This window comes from Tauraco erythrolophus, chromosome 17 (genome assembly GCF_009769465.1).
Source record: "Tauraco erythrolophus isolate bTauEry1 chromosome 17, bTauEry1.pri, whole genome shotgun sequence".
Taxonomy (NCBI): domain Eukaryota; kingdom Metazoa; phylum Chordata; class Aves; order Musophagiformes; family Musophagidae; genus Tauraco; species Tauraco erythrolophus.
The window spans coordinates 18,928,098-18,944,627 of NC_141481.1; the positions used below are offsets into that span (position 1 = coordinate 18,928,098).

General features: G+C 41.4%; 2 protein-coding genes across 9 annotated transcripts in view; one reads left to right on the forward strand and one right to left on the reverse strand.

The window, feature by feature from the left end:
- GTF3C1 (general transcription factor IIIC subunit 1) overlaps nucleotides 1-13,764 on the reverse strand; it is a 43,760-nt gene extending 29,996 nt beyond the window's left edge. For 3 of the 4 annotated variants that reach the window (XR_015222622.1, XM_086621907.1, XM_086621910.1), the window contains exons 1-11: nucleotides 13,544-13,764; nucleotides 12,650-12,859; nucleotides 12,298-12,474; nucleotides 11,003-11,146; nucleotides 10,345-10,441; nucleotides 9,755-9,878; nucleotides 5,681-5,839; nucleotides 4,902-5,017; nucleotides 3,011-3,335; nucleotides 1,047-1,258; nucleotides 158-297 (exon numbers count right to left, since the gene is read on the reverse strand). Coding sequence is in view for 3 of the 4 variants with exons in the window: in XM_086621907.1 (XP_086478033.1) it covers nucleotides 158-297; nucleotides 1,047-1,258; nucleotides 3,011-3,335; nucleotides 4,902-5,017; nucleotides 5,681-5,839; nucleotides 9,755-9,878; nucleotides 10,345-10,441; nucleotides 11,003-11,146; nucleotides 12,298-12,474; nucleotides 12,650-12,859; nucleotides 13,544-13,764 (1,925 nt within the window). In the remaining variant the exon portion in view is untranslated. The remainder of the gene's footprint in view (nucleotides 1-157; nucleotides 298-1,046; nucleotides 1,259-3,010; nucleotides 3,336-4,901; nucleotides 5,018-5,680; nucleotides 5,840-9,754; nucleotides 9,879-10,344; nucleotides 10,442-11,002; nucleotides 11,147-12,297; nucleotides 12,475-12,649; nucleotides 12,860-13,543) is intronic. The other variant, XM_086621908.1, reaches the window with a different exon arrangement.
- A 253-nt stretch (nucleotides 13,765-14,017) lies between these two features.
- Nucleotides 14,018-16,530, forward strand: part of KATNIP (katanin interacting protein) — a 62,536-nt gene continuing 60,023 nt past the window's right edge. For all 5 annotated transcript variants that reach the window (XM_086622168.1, XM_086622164.1, XM_086622169.1 and 2 more), the window contains exons 1-3: nucleotides 14,018-14,048; nucleotides 14,652-14,728; nucleotides 16,351-16,520. In XM_086622168.1, coding sequence (XP_086478294.1) covers nucleotides 14,667-14,728; nucleotides 16,351-16,520 — 232 coding nt within the window. In that variant the 5' untranslated portion in view covers nucleotides 14,018-14,048; nucleotides 14,652-14,666. The remainder of the gene's footprint in view (nucleotides 14,049-14,651; nucleotides 14,729-16,350; nucleotides 16,521-16,530) is intronic.

The window sequence follows — 16,530 nt, forward strand, 5'->3', positions numbered from 1 at the left end:
TGCAGCCCCACCCCTTTCCATGTGCCCACACTACAGCACCTAGTGCCAGCAGGGACAGGAAGAGCCACCAACGGCACAAGCACACGGCATTGCTAAAGCAGTGCTCGGGCTACCAAAATGCATGAGGCCCCAGCGCGCTGCTTTCAGCCAGACTCACGTGAACAAGCTCTCAATCAGCCGGAGGTTTCGAACAGCTTCCACAATGAGATTGCGGCGCTTCAGCAGCCTGTACGTTTCGTGAGATCTCTCCACTGCTGTAGCTTTGGAACGCTTTTCCTTTTTTTGGCCACAAGTCTTCTAGTGCACAGTGTGGACAAAATAAAAACGTTACACGAGCTATTCAATGACTTCAGCCTAACGCTGGTCCCTCACACAGTTGCAGCTGAGGAATTCAGAGTTTTGATGTATTTATTTGCAACAAACTAGTTAGATGGGGACTATCTTTTATATCTTCTTCACAGGCAGGGAAACAAGGCAGAAACTAAGATTTCCATGCAGTTAGATGCAGAGACTTATTCACTTCCTCTGCCCATCCCACATTCTGAGCCATTTGGACTGAGAATTTTGGCCTACAAAGTTGTAACTGCCTTAACATCGTGCAGAGTTCAAGCCAACATATCTTGTCTCTCAGAAAGGCTTCTTGTCCCACGCTCAGTCCCGCAGCAGTGAGGCTACACAACTTTCATGTTGAAACCCATTTGTTCCTCCTGGTCTAGAGCAGACAGACCAGATGACACGCAGCATTTGTGTATGCAGACAGACATATGAAGGGATGACATGCATTAAGTCTACACAGGGAATTTGGGGAACACCAGGGAACTAACCCAGGACTGTATTTTGGACATGTACCTTCCTATCTCCTGCAATAATTTTCACTTATACTACAATGCAGCCAAAATATGAATGTACTTTGAAATTATATTTTTTAAAAACCAAAACAATCCCATAAATTAATACAAAAACTATAGCTTGAAGTCTTGCTGTAAAAGTACATGACAGTTCAGACAGCTGTACCAACAAGAACATATTAAGACACGTGCTCTTACCTTAGGGTCTTCAAGCCTGACCTCCTCCACCACAGCCACATCCCCATCTTCATCAGTGGATTGAGCACAGGTGGAAAGATTGGACTCCTGCTTTAGTGTTTCCAAAGTAGAACTTTCCCCTGAAAGGTTGTCTGGGAGCTCATCGGGCTCTTCAAGAATTTGAGGGGAAGGCAGCTTCTTCCCTTGAGACTTCACAGCTGTTGGCTTTGGGCCTGGTTTAAGAGCAAACGGCCTTGTAATTGCTCTGCTCTCACAGTTCCCTGTAAATGTTCAGCTTTTCTCTCTATGAAAGGCCTTCCCTCATCCACCCAGGTAGCTGTACTTAAAAGCATTCTGCTACATTTTTCACATATTCTTCTGCGCTGCTGGAAGCAGTGGTTTCATCACAAATGACTGCATTCAGCCTCCAAAAGTAAAGTTTAAAAAAAGTGAACTCCCAGTCATCAAATAATTCTCTCCCTGCAGAAGCCTCCTCAGAGGCAGGCTTAGAAGATCATGAAGGGCCAGATTAGCTTATCCAGAAACTGCTGTCTGAAGAAAGGAGACTTTCTCTCATAAAGATTCTCAAGTTCTGCCAGAAACATGACTCTTCTGACTCAAAGCAGAAAAAGAACAAGGATTTAGTATTACTCCACAGATAATCTATGTAAGGAATGGAGATCTGTTCTCCTCTCTCTCCTTGTAGTTTATCAGAGAAGTTGTAGGAATATTCAAATGGTTAAAATAAATAATATAAAAAAATAAACCATCATATGCTCTTTAAAATATATCCCCAAAAGGCCATTAGCTTTCACATTAAGATGTTCCAAATAACAAAAAAAAAAGATGAAGCAATTAACTTCAGGAGATAAGCCATTTTTGTTATAATATGCTCAGGTGAGAAAGACTGTGGGTCAAGTCATCCCAAGCCAACTGCTGTTTAAAAGTAGTTAGTTACCATCTTAGCTGGTCTCAGACAAGGAGTCGGTATTACTTTATGTAAACCCACCCTGCTCGAAGGTTTGCATCAGTACATGATGAGGCTCAATATCAGACATTTCTAACTGAAAAAAAGCACTGCTAAAAGGGGAAGAATTTTTATGTGTTACAACTAGAATAAGAAAAAAAAAGTTAACTGGCTGGTCTGTCAGTTCCTGTGCTACTTTGCACACCAAGATGACATTTACATATCCAATGAAATTAAATTATGCATTCTAATAAGAGGCACAGCCTACTTTTTCCCTTAGTGAGGAAGAAATAAAATATTTTGAGAAATACAAAGTGTGTTCGAATCCCTTCTGAAACCTTCAAGGACTTGGAGAGAGCTCTACCAAGATAGTGCTCTCTGATGGGCACAGCCGGAGCTTTAAGATATTTTGAAAAAACAAGAATCCACGACAGGTACCTTGTCAGTTCATCGTAGAAATACACAGCAAATATTAAAATTTACTCAAGGATGCTGTTTCTCTAAGTAGTTGAAGCCAACCTGACTGCTTGCTACCACAGTCTCCCCACCATGCTCATTTTTAGCCACACAGTCCTGTCTCCTTCCTTGCAACAGTCTGGGAATTTGTCTGACCCTCTGCAGAATCATTTCAGCTCTGCAGAAAAATAACTGAATATCCAAGGAGCAAGGTGTGTGAGCCCATTTCAATTGCAGGGGGAAAAGGGGAGAAGTGACATAGGGGTAAGCAGAAGCAGACTTTCCCAGTGATTTGGTGATAGGCAGAACTGTCCTTTGGCACACACAAACATCAAAGCACACTTCAGCCCTAAGAATCTCCAGAGATTATCACACCTACTGTATTCCAAAACATAACCACTTTTGGTGGAAAAAGAACATCAAAAAAGCATGGAAATAATCAAATAAGTGTAAAAATAATGATCAAAAGCCTTAATGGAAGCTAAGAGCTTATGAGTTTTTTCTTTAGTAACACAATCCGTATTGTGCAAGGTTCTTTCCAAATTTCAAAATCATGATCTACCTTTAGCTGGTGTTGATGGTTGAGTATCATCTTGGAAACTTAATTTCAACAGAGAACCAGGGTTGGCCTTCTGACCTTTTCCTCTCTTCTTGCCATCTTTCCCTTCTTCTTCGTTGTCAGACTCTGAGACCAAAGTATCATCTTCTCCAGGAGACCCATCTTCCACAGCTGGAGAATCTTCTGGCACTAGAGCCAGAGTAACTGTAGCTAATTGCTCACTCCTAGCTTTCTCTCTCTCAAACTGACGGTTTAAATCACTCTCCTCTGCAAAAATGTATGAAATATACTTTGTTGTCCTCTGCCGACCTTCATCCTCCATAAAACCCTAAGGAAATAGTTGGAATGTTATTTTACCACCTTACTTTTCCATTCTTGCAGCCTGTTCTCCAGCACTAACAGTAGGAAAGTTTTCTAACTGTTCTCCCCTCACATCAAAAGATACCACATTATTATCCTTTTTTTTCCTAAGGAATAAAAATGTTGACCAACCTTAACATACAGAAGTCAAAAGAAATACTATGTTTGGAAAATAAATCTGCATTACCCGCATACTAGAAGGAAACACCTGCAGTATGTAGGATGTAGAAAAGTCTACGGAAGAACAAACTATATGTATTCAGACTGGAACTCAATTTTTTTCAGAAAAAATTTCTGTGGAATAACTGCAATGCAGAATTTACCAGAGTGAATCAGATTTAAGTGGAGCTGCTGTTGCCCTGTCTACTACAACAGGTGCTTTCAAGTATCTAGAAACTCAAACACTCAGCCTATCAATAAGGGAAGATTTCAGTTAGGAAAAAGTATGTTTCCAATGGTTTATATAGTTTGTTTGTTTTTAATTCAACAGAACTTTTTACTAAATGACAAGGACTTAGTAAAAAAAAAATATATCTCTGAGGGAAGATGGCAATTATCCTGCCTTCGTGAAAAGGGGCAGGTGGGTGCATGCAAGAAATGACAGCTGAATTTGTTCATCTTGTTGAAATGAAAAAAATACTGAAATATCTGGAAATAAGGAGTTTAATATCACATCTACAAAACTAACTTTTTTTTTCCCCCAGAATATACTGGTATTTTCAAAAGGCAAGTAGATTAATGATTTTAAATGTACAGCAGATCCTTCAGTGACAAGAAGGACAAGATCCTTCAGTAGAGGGTCTTGCAAAATAGAAGTAGTCTTACAGTCAAAAATTAAGCAAAGCAACTATTTTGAGTTGAGAGACGTTTATGTTCATCTCCATAAAGTCCCAGCACCCAGGTCACCTGGGTAACTACTGATGACAGTGAATGACTTAGGTAAGTTGTTGAGGACAGGTGAAGCAAGGCTGAGGCCAGTTTCCCTGCCCCATCTCATTTTGGAGGGCAGACCTGTGTCTTAGCTCTGGGAACAGTGCTTCTCTGGAATGCTGTGAAGCAGCATCCGAGAGAATCCCACCAGCTGGTGTGATCACCAAAATGTGCACTTGATACAGAGAGAAAACCTGGGGCCACTTGCATTGTTCCCCACGACTTCTGTTAATTAAGCACCCAGTCACGAACAAATGTAAAATACTTGTACATCTGGGTCAGGGAACTGTTAAATGTCGAGGCAGCTAACCAGGGAACAATAAAGAAAAGGTGTGCTAGAAGAGCAGATGTGTTACATTCTAACTACTAGGGCTAGTCCTCAGATTACAGTAGGTTAAAATCTTTTAGAACACTTGTCGTATATACCCTTTCCCAAACTGAAGTAATACTCTTTTCAATCTTAACGAGACTCTCTCACAGTCAATTCTCAAATCACTGCTGTTTCTATTATTTGAGGTTAACGATGTTATAACATATTACCACAGTAACCAGAATTCTATCTCCAGTTTCAGTAAGTATCTAAACTATTTTATTTTAACCTTACCTTGACAACTTTGTACCTCTCCAGAAGACGACAGAGCATCCTTGCTTCTAGCTTCCCCACATTCATAGCCAAGCGAATTTCTGCCTGAGAAATGCCTTTGGTCCCCCTACTTTCAACTGTTTCAGAAAGGAAAACCAGAAGATAACTTAGGGAAGTAATCTGAACAAATTATATACACATCTATTTGTATATATATTCCTATCTGCTCTGAATAACTGTATATGCCAGAATAAAAAAATTTAACTTTCCCCACTTACAACTGAAGACATTTTCACAGACATATACAATACACAGTCAAATACTGTCATAAACCACAATTTTACACGAAGCAGTGCCCCAGCAGGAGGTTTGAAGGCCATTGCTTCAGATTAAAAGCAGGGGTGAATTTTTCCCCTGACAGCTTTCTGCAGTTAGATATTAATTTCTCTATTATGAAAGGAAAAGAGACAGAAGAAGGAGGAACACTGTTTTCTTCATCACCCTTTCTCATCCCACCACAACATCCTGTTTCTACCATGCTGTTTTATTTGGGTGGTACTGAATAGCTGATAAGCTTCCAGGGAGGGCTAACAGGTGGCAGCACCTGTATCTCCAGTCTCATCTGAACACAAAGCTCATCTTTTCCATGAAAAACTGACCCTTTCTGATACATAAAAAGAAATCAGAACTTTAAAAAAAAAAAAAAAACACCAAACCTCACTATCATACCTTTCTTTTACACATACAAGGAGTAAGAAGGCAATGGGAAAAATCTTTAGTAATCTTACTACATCACCTACTTAGCTCATAAGCCTGGGTGAGCATATCCCTTTCGCAAACAATATCCACAGGCTGAACAGCTTTTGTGATGACCTCTTCATCATCATCATCATGATAATCTTCCATTTTCTTCCGAAATTCCTTTAGTAATTTAAGGCAACGGACCATGACATCAGTCCCTGTGAACATGAATGTTAGTAACAACTCTTAATAAAACACTGGGTGTGTGCCCATGTTTAAAGCATTTTATTTCTTTCAGCAGCACGAAGAAGTGTTAGTGCAATGGGGAACAACCAACCAAAGACAACTGTTTATTTCTAGGAAAGGTTTGCAACAGCTTTTCCCTATATACGAATCTGTCAAAATACTGAGTAACTGAATTTCTGAGGTGCTCCAAACCTCCATGTCTGTGTCACATTTGGACTGCCCAATACAGGGATTTATGAGCAGAATGGAAAACACTGCAATAACAGGAGAAATTTCAACAGCACAAATAAGTCGATGAAAGGATTAAGTGCTGATCCACAGTACTGCACAGAACACATATCTGACTGTGAGATCACTCACTGGGTATAAAACCACTCCTTGTTTTCCACAGACTCAAAGCATTTTTCACTTTCTGTAAATGCAAGTCACATAACAAAAGAAAACCATACATTTGAAGATACAGAACTCGTACAATAAGCTACATGGTTGCAAAACTGTTCCTTAGCACAGGATTGCCTTTCCTCAGCAAGTAATCAAAGTGGATACCAGCTGGTGGGCCCTATCAAGTGCTGCTGCAAGTTCCCAATATTTAAAAATCCCAGGACCTAAAAGAACTATCAGTTTATCATACATTCTAGCACCTTCTTCTATATTTGTATGCATGCGTGTTGGAGGAAGCATACACCAAGCAAGTAGCATACTGAAGAAAAGGATCAAGTGGAAGAGTCCTATCCCATCCAGCGACCTCTTACAGCATAACTAAAACGTAGAGTTAGGTTGCACAGGTCCAGCATCACTTTGAGAAAAGGTTCTTCCCAGTCTTTGTCTGCTGATTCCACAACACATGGTATCAGTTATATTATGAAAGCTTTATATGCAACCATGTATGAGCAGCAGAGCGTCTAAATTTCTTGTCCAAAGTTCTCATCTATTCTCTGCACCTAGGGAACTGCTAGGTTTGTTAACGATATGCAATGAAAACAGAGGCACAAAATCTAAGGTTATTGTATACAAGGACAGAACACACTGCTGCCCACCAGCCACAGAATCTCATACAGGATGGAATTCCACATCTTACCATGTTACTGTGCACTGACTGTGCTGTAGTAACTCTCCACCTACTTCATCCTTCTAGGATCTCATAGAAGAGTGGGGATAGATGACTTCAGGAGAGCTGTAGTGATCCTGCTCCCTGCTATGACGATGACCTACTGTCACCACTGTCATCTAGTTCCTGCTGAACAATTTAAGAGAGCAGTGGTAAGCTAGAACTAGGTTACTGTGCTTTGCCAGCTGATCTAGTGGCAGTGATTCAGCAGCTACTGCACAAGTAGCCAATTCATCCTGCAGCAGGGGCTGGGAATGTCTACAGGCATCTCTACTACTCCGGTACAGCCCTGCTGTGAAAAATGCCAGGTGAAAGCTTTAGTTGAAATCATTAAGGTTTCAGCTCTGATGTATATATAAGATCAGTTACTAAAGCCCAGCTGCCATTAGGTTAATCCTCAGTAACTTCATCATGTGACTGAGCTGCAGGCCAGATGATTCCATTATTCTTCCTCAGTCTGAATCCTTTCCCTGCCAGTATCCTACAATACTGCTTAGGATGGGAATTAAGTGCTGACATTTTGGTAGGGCTGCAGGCACTGTTATCATACCCTCTGTATTTCTACAGTCCATTAATTTTCCCTTGAAGCAGTACTGGAAAAAAAAACAAAAACAAAAACCCCACAACAAAACCAAAACCACAAAACCAAACTGACCTAAGTCCTTCCACTTTAGCTCCTGCTGCCCAGTAATGTGCTTCCCATAGCAGATGCTCTGGCTTCATCCTCAGTGCGTCCCACATATTTCTATCTGCTTTCCTGTATAACTCCAGAGATTAGACTGTCTTGATCTCTGATGAAAATCAGCTATTATTGATTCATCCTAGTTTAATACCTAGTGTTTAAGGCATTTTTGGGGATTTTCGGCTTTTACGTCTGTAAGATGGAATTATCATTCAAGTGAAAGATTCATCAGGTGACATTTTTCATTACAAGTAGTAAATGCAGCTGCCATTGTGCTAATCTCTGACAAAACATGAAACATCTACTGCCTTGTGGGCTGCCACCGAGTTTATAAACAAGACTCGTATTTTCTTGTCTTCTAAGTAAATACTTTAACTGAAAGTTAGATGGTTTTACTACTGATTATAAACTCTTTTAGGAATGCTATCTAGTCTTTTGGGTTTTATTTGCAAATGTCTTCAGCTCATCAGAACATCTCCAAAACCTAAGTCAGCATGAGGAAGTACAAACAAATACAAACTGGTGCAGTACTACTCAAAGCCAGTTTAAGAGAGAATCTAGGGTTTTGTCAATGACAATGCTAAACAGTGTGACTAAAGGTACCCTTGTCGTACAAGCCACTCTATGTTGAGACACTTGCTCAAACCAGAAATACATTATGTACAATACATAGTTTGTAAAAATTTGATGATAATTTTTCCCATATATTTTATTGTGTACCAATCTATCCTAGAATATTTTTTGAGGATCTCCACTGCCTTCCTGAAACTATGAACTTAAATGACTTCTCCTGTGTGAAACTCCCTCTGATATTCTTAGGGAAGGAAGTGGACCTCTATGTTTCATGACAAGTGAACTCCTTCGATCTCTCCCTTTTTTAGTGCAATGTGGGAGATTTCTCTCCAAACTGTGCTAGATGCTCTACCTGCTTTTGGTCGTTGCTTCTCTTTGTTCACAATACAATTCCTTACAGAGAGATTTCCTTCCCCTAGCCTTAAAAGGTTTGAAGGAATTTTATTGCCTTATCAAGAGCCTTAATCCAACTCGATGTAACTGGCATTCACTTTTGTCTTCTTGAAGTTCTCATGTTTTTATTGGCTCTTTCACTTCTTCCTTTGTGATCACTCCTATTCGCAAAGACTATATAATTTGCAATGTTTAATTCATATCAGTTTGGGGTTTTTTTTCACAAGCAGTTCACTACCTCTCTGAAAAACACACTGTTCATCTGTAAAAAACTTTTTCTTTTTAACCCTTGCAAATGTGTCTCTTAGGATTTTCTGTGAGTAGAGATTTGGTTTAGATTTCTTTAAGCAATTGTATTAATTCCACTGGTGATACTGTCCTTCCTCACACTATTATTACTTCTTGTAGGTTTTTTCCCCCCATGCAAATTTTATCTGCATCTTTTTCTGAGAGCAGTTGCTTTCTTTTGTTCCCTTTCTTCATGCAGTTCTGCTCTTCTTTGTCTTTCCACTACATGTTTGGAAGTCATCAGCAGTTCTTGCAAACCTATTAACTTTGCATTCAAAGCTGGTTATGCATTCAACTATCCCTCAGTAGACTATGGCTTTTTTGAACAGTAGTTGTTGGCTATCTTGCTTACTTAGAGAATTCCGAGGCAGTGGTGCAGAAGCTTACTTTCGTAATTTGATAGGAAACTTTCCATCCTCACTTTCAGCAAGTCATAATTTCAGCAAAAGCTGTAGCTAAGATGGTCTGTTTCTTTAGCTTATATAAACAAAAAAGACCATTATGAAATAACTTTTATATATATTTGTGAAGTTTTGTGACCTGAAAGGTCAGCAGACTGCTCTTTGTCTGTAGTCTCTGTATTGGCTTGAGCAGTCTTATTAGGAGTCACAATCCTCTGAAACAGCTTACACTGATATACAACAAACTTGCCTGCTTAAAAACCTGGAATAAATACTTAGTTCAAGTGGGCTGCAATGTTCTAGCTTTATTCACACATTTTTCCGCATAATTACATAAACAGATTTTCACTTACATGTCTTTTAATTTAAGATTTGAAGCTTATAGATAGAAGGGCATCAATATGATTACAGAAAAAGAAAGCAAAGACATGGTTCTAGTTACCTTTCTTTGTCTTGTAGGGTCCTCCATTGGGTTGTATATCTTGTAGTGGGATGGATATCACCTTGGCTAGGCCAGCATTCATCATATATTGATAGAGACGTTTGAAAGTTCTCTCACAAAGACCCTAATGCAAAGGGAAATGGCAAAAGTCATTGTAGCCCAAAAGTCTCACCTATTGGTGATTGTATCAAAGACATTCATACTGTCTGTTCTTAAAACACAGTATTTTGGGGTAGGATATCAAAGGAGGATCTCAAAAGCCTGCTAGTGCAGACAGCCAGGCAGGGCGTGAGATGCTTCTGGTTGTGTTCTATCCCTCCAATCATATCGTCCAAACAAGCAGCAGCAACCAGCAGCTGCACTGTGCAAGTAAGAATTGCATAATATCCATTGACAAAACTTTTCTGAAACTATGGATCGAACAGAACTCCTTCCTCATGACAAACAGTAACTTGATGTCATAGGTTTTTAAGATATCCTACCCCAAAATTTTGTAAAACTTTGAAAACCAGGCAGTATGAACAACTTTCTTTGATGCTAATCATCTAGATTCTATGTGAGTGAGAATTTAAGAGAGTAATGAATCTCACCAATTCTTCCCTCAGGTTTCCCAATGTTTCCACCTGGTTTGAACGAGCACTTAGCATACTTGAGAGCTTCTCCATCAGAATATCATATTTGCTCCTCCTAACCAAGAAAAGAAAATTATTTTACATGTAAGCATGGATGTAACTTCATAAAAATGAGTTGTACCTTTACGAAACGACAGTTACTGAAGTATGCTGAAGTGTTCTCAGATTGTTTTAGGAATTATAGTTTTCTTTTCCTTCTGTGGCTAGCACATAGAGAATTTGTCACTCAGAAGAGACCCCAACTGAGGGAACAGTGACTAAGCCCAGGCTGTTACTTCATTGACAGTCCAGAGGCACAAGTTCTAATCATAAACAAGATAGGAAGACAAAAAGTCTACTAGAAATGTATTCGAAGTGAGAACACTCAAAATTAACAGATTGATTAGTGCTACAATAAGAAGAGTTAGGCTTATGTAGGCAGATGTCAGGCACTATTGGTTACAGCTCCGAGACAAGTAAGTTTTAAACTGTCCAGCATGCAGAAAAAGAGGTAATAAAGAAATTGAGAAGAGTCAAGGAGACTTTGATGGTTCTGTGACAACAGAGCAAGCTTTCATCATAGTAAAAAGGTCACACTCTACCCAGGAGATCTTTAAAACATCTGAGTGGCACATACCTATCAACATGAAAGCGAGTCAGAAGTAGAAGAATTGAGTGTTGCTGTGCTCCACTTGGTAGTCTTATGACATGAGACTGCATTGTTATGAGACCATTTCTGTCCAATACTCTTCGGTGATAATGAATTTTTCCAGCATCCACTCTAAAAAAAAAAAAAAAAAAATGGCAAGATATCTATAGGTATAGGAACTTCTGTAAATAAATTCTAATTATCCAGTATCCTAATTAGCCAGTATCCCAACACCCTTTATCTAAATTACTTGTGGTCTTAGTGATATATGTTATATTTATTTTCAAAGTGCCAAAATTAGGCAGTGCCAAAATAAAGACAACATGAAATCGATTTTCATAGTTAATCCAATTAACAGGGAGAAATACCTCTGGTCTTAACCTACAGTAGCTATGCACAATCACAGTGTCACGGCATGGTTTGATGAACCAACATTGTATCCCCATGCCCTCTTTCTCCCTCCTCTCTTTCTCACTCTTGGCTACACTACAACCACTGCCCTCCTTGTGATAGCTCTGGTATTTATCTCACTCCTTGGTGAGCTGACTCAGGCCACTGAACTCACAGAAAAGTATCCACAAAACATTTCCCTCCCACTCCCATCTTCTTAGTTGCTTAGAAGAGCTTCCTGGGTGGCAAAAAACAAATGCCAGTGTGATTTGCAAGCCACATATGCTTCATCTCTCAGAAACAGTGAATCCTTAACAGCAATGCTAATTTCCTCCAGCGCTGCAATGCAAGACTAGTGTTCTCTCAGAGGCTGTGTGATGCTCCTCCATCACCAAAATACATGGTCTAGTCTGGGAGCTGGTAACTCAGGCTCCCGTTCAGGTCACGTAGAAAAAGATGCCACACAGAGCAAATGCTGGGGACAAAAGGTAGGCATCCAGGAATCTCTTCAGAACTCAGGCAGGATAACACGCTTACTCAGAAACTTAGAAACAGAAATGAAAATTACCATTCCATCCTAAAGTTGAAGAAAAAGTCACTTAGAGAAAGTAAGAACTCCTGCAAATTAGAAACCTGCGTATTGACCCAACAGACAATCTCTGGTTCCACGAGAAAAGATCAGGAAGTATAATGAGCTCAAGGAAGAGACCAGTACGCTTCTAGTGATACAGGCTCCAAGAACCAAGTGCTCCTGGTAGTAAGGATGAGTCTCTACTAACGCAGACATCAGTTTAAATCCATACACAGGAACACTTAAGTGGACAGAACTTTGTAAGTAACCAGGGGAAACTTATCAGCTTTGATTTAATTCATACAGCAAGATGCAAACTCACTTGAAAGCCCCACTGTGAAGGTCCCTCTGAAGCTCTCCTTGCCACCTAGCACGACCTAAACGCTCCAAAATACAGTAGGAGAAGTCAGGGAGTTTTAAGTCCGGGTCCCCCTCCCAGCCTATTAAAGCTCTGTAACGCTGGTCTTGGGAAGCAACAATGACCAGTTTCTCTCCCCATCTGTGAAACAGAAGGGAAAACAAAAAAGTATATTAGAGCCATAAAAACAGTGAGATCCATCACTTCCCCCCCCCAAACCCATTCTTGATGTAACCTGCATAAATGAAGTGAAAGGACTACATTACAAAAATTAAGTTAGAAGTCTTCCAGAGCCAAGTGTACGGATTTCACTCACTTTTCAATAGCTTCTGTGTAAGTATAACATGGCTGCAAATCCTTCCTCCTGATTTGATCAGTGATATCTACTCTCTCTTTAAAATACTGGCAGGAACCTTGTATGCCATCTTTATTATCCAAAACCATGTGGACAGGATAAATATCATCTGAAGGAACAGGATCTCTTTTGGTTTCCAGTATTCCTGTTTCGAGGTCTATTTCTTCATATCTGAAATAAAAGCAGAGAGCCAACATTTAACCAAGCCAGGGGAACTTGGAACTGAAATATGAAATTGCCACAGACGATGCTGATACCTCGATGAAATACCTTGGAAAATGAAACTTTTGAAACCTCAAACCTGGAGAAACACAAAGAGAGTTGCACTCCTCGAGTACAACCAAACCTTATCGGCAGGCAGAGTGTATGAGGCAGGAGGGGAATACATAATCTGATCTTCAAAAATTCAAGGATATTGAAGGAATACATTATCTGATCTTCAAAAATTCAAGGAATAAAAGAAACGTATATAAATACTAGTTTACAGAAAAGGAAGACAACAGGCATGTCTGCTCCGGTGAACTGGGACACACCAATTCTGCTTGCACCTAAGTGGTAAAGGGCCATCAGAGCAGACATCTACTCGGGCACAGGCGCCCTAAACAGGCTTCAGAACCGCGCTGCATCTCGCCTGCTGGCAACCAGCCACGTAAGCGTTCTTTCAGCAAAACCGGAGCCAGAGAACGATCGCAGGCGGCGGGGCGGCCACCGGCGCGGCGGGAGCGCCAGGCCCGAGTTACCCTCGGCAGAGGCGAGGCCTCGCCGGGCGTCCTGCGGGGTGCCCCGCCGGGCGGGGAGGGGGAAGCGCGGCGGCCTGCGAGGGGGCTGGCCCGGCCCCGCCGGGGCTGCCCTCACCGGTCGTGCAGACGGAGCGGCGGGCGCGCCCGCGGCAGCAGGTAGAAGGCGATGTCGGGCTGGGCGCTGAGCGCGGCCCAGAGCAGCTGCTGCGTGGCGGGCTCCAGCGGCAGCGGGAAGGGCGGCGTGCGGGCGCCCAGGCGCTGCCACAGCGCGCTCTGCGTGATGCCGTCCAGCCCCTCCAGGGCCACCTCGTCCAGCAGCGCCCATAGCGCCTCCATCCCCCGCCGCCGCTTCCGGGCTTGGGCCGGCGCGCCGGAAGTGAGGTCATCTCCCGCCGACGGTAACCACGGAAACGCACAAACAGGGCCGCGTCTCGCCGCGGGGCCTGCCGAGCGGTGGTTGGGGGCTGCGTGCGGCGGGGCTCTGCCCTGGGCCTCTCCCGAGCCCGCTGCCTGCCGGGCGGGCCCGAGGCCCCGCGCTCTGCTCGGGGGAGCGGCCGGTTCGCCCCACCGCGCGTTCCCTCGGCGGGGGCGCGGGAAGGGGCAGAGACGCTGTGCGATCGGTAAGGGACGAAACACGGAGCCTCCTTCTTTTGGCACAGAACTAAAGGAAGCGTTTTGGTGGCAAGTTTAAACTTCTGAGCCTGTGAGAGGGCGCGCTGCCACAGCTCGCAGCGACAACTCTGGGGTGTGGGGGGGGAGTTGCTGGAAAAGTTGCTGTTTTCTGAAAGGCAAGTAAGGTAAAATCTTCAGTTAAATCTTTGATAAACGCGTACAGCCTCTGCAGTGAACAAGTTCTGGAATTAACGGGCTGCACGAGCAGTAACAGTTCAGGGAAATCATCCTAGAGTTGGGCTTTGGGCTTCGCCCTTTCAGTTTGTGCTTGCCAGGTCTTGGATTGTAAACCCCTTATGGCATATGCCTGCCTTTTTTAGCGTTTTTAGGCTCTGCAGTAGATTGTGAAGAGTTCTGAAACACAAGTAAAACAAGTAATGTTTCCTTTGTTCTTCAGGAGCTTTATTTACTGCAGTGACAGTTTTAAGCTTTATTAAAGAAGGAACTTTTTGCAGTTTATAGCGTTCTTGTCTACCAAGGGTGCAAAACCAGTAATACTCTATAACGAAGCGTTTCTATACTTCAGTGTGACAATTATATTCTTGTTTCAGCTTTATATTGAAGACATGGTGACTGACTTTGATGAAAAACATGACGAATACTTAATATCCCTTCAGCAGAGAAACCGGTAAGAGGCAGAATTGTAACCACCATCGAGTATGTAATATCTGTTGTGTACTACCCAACATAATATCTAATATCAGCAGTTGTGAATGTGAGCTGTGATACAAAGTCTGACTTGTTGTGTCTTAAGGCATTCGGGTGATTCTCTGTTCTTCCCTTTCTTTGCTAAGTACTTCAGAGTTCTTACTTCTAGAGGAGAACGCAGTATTTCTTCAGCATATTTTAAAACAGAGATAAATTTATTAATAAAATAGTTACTGTTTCCGTGGCTTGCAGGGAAATTTTTGTTTACAGAGTGAAAGGTTCTAGATTCAGAAGTAATTGGCAGCTCACACTGTGTGAGGATATTGTTACGAGGCAAGGTTTTTGTTTTGTCAGAAATAAAGAAAATTGCCTGCAAAAGTTGGTAAAGTTAAATGTGCCAAGTCAGGTCCTGCTAAGGTGGGAGATAAGGACATCTAGGTTTGCTTTTGCAAACTTCAGTGTCTTTCAGACAAGTTTAAAACATTTCTTTTAATCTTTGTTCATATGAACATTCCTGTCATTGTACCCTAGACAGATTAATTTCATAGGTTAATTTAGAAGGGTCTACAGAACTTGCTGGATTCTCTCCTTTACCACAGCCATAAGGTTTTTACTCGAATTCTATAACAAACTGAATTGTTTGGTGAAAAGACAAAAAAATTGCGAAAGCCAAAGTTGTGTTAGAATAACAGCCAATTTTTGTAAATGCGGTTTTCTTTTGTATATAATGTCCTGAAGCAGTTTTAGGAAAGGATAAAAATGAATTATTTAATGATTGAAACAACTTCCATCCTTATTATATGACCTCTAATATGAATTTTGGTGGAAACAAATGCCACTCCTGTCAGAACAGGTACACCCCTGGGGAACTTTGGCCTGTGGATTGACTCACCCTGGAGTCAGAGGGAAACCAGGAAGCAGCGTGCAGGGCAGGCAGAAGTTGTCACCCACATGGCCCCACACTCCTGGCCTGCATGTCACCTCACCAAAGGAATTAGGATGGAACGAGTATAACCTATGGTGCAAGGAGGGAAGATAAGACTTGGAAGAGAGAGGGTGGGTGTTTCACTGAAGTTCAGCCTGGAGAAGGGCATTTTTAGAATATTTTAACCAGACTGCAAGTTTCTGGTACCTCTAACTGCACTATTGTTTGGGAGCTTTCCTTCTCAAGTTTCAAAACACAAATAATCTTTTTCTTTCTCATTTTTTTCTTGAAAAGAGCTCAACCATTTTTAAGCTTTTTGAAATTCTAAGTAAAACTCTTAAAATTCTCAATAATTGTTAAAAGGTTAAATTTACTAAATACCAAATGGAAAAAATTATGTGAAATGAGAAACAACATAGGAAAAAATCTCGGAAGGGAGAGGCTTGGTCAAACTTCACATGTCACAGCGTGTGGATACTCATATAAGCATTACAGAACAGGAGCAGGTCCTGGAAGCTGTATTCTGAAATTGTTACTTGAACTCTGAACATATTTTTTAGCTTTGTGACGTGTGTTTTTGTATTTATTGCTAATCTGACCATCTGTATATGAACTGTGTAAGGATAAATTCCAACCCTAACCATTCTATGATTCTATGATTATCCTTTCTACTTCAGGCTACTGAGACGTTTAAAAAGAAAGGATCCTATACAAATCAAACTGGAGCAGTTAGAACAAGGATTTTCTCTGTATCTGAATGGAGCTAATTCAGAGCTGAGAAATTACCGCAGAAAAATCAGCTCACATGGCTACTTAAAAAATGAGACAAAGACCACCAGGACAAATGGTGAGTTACA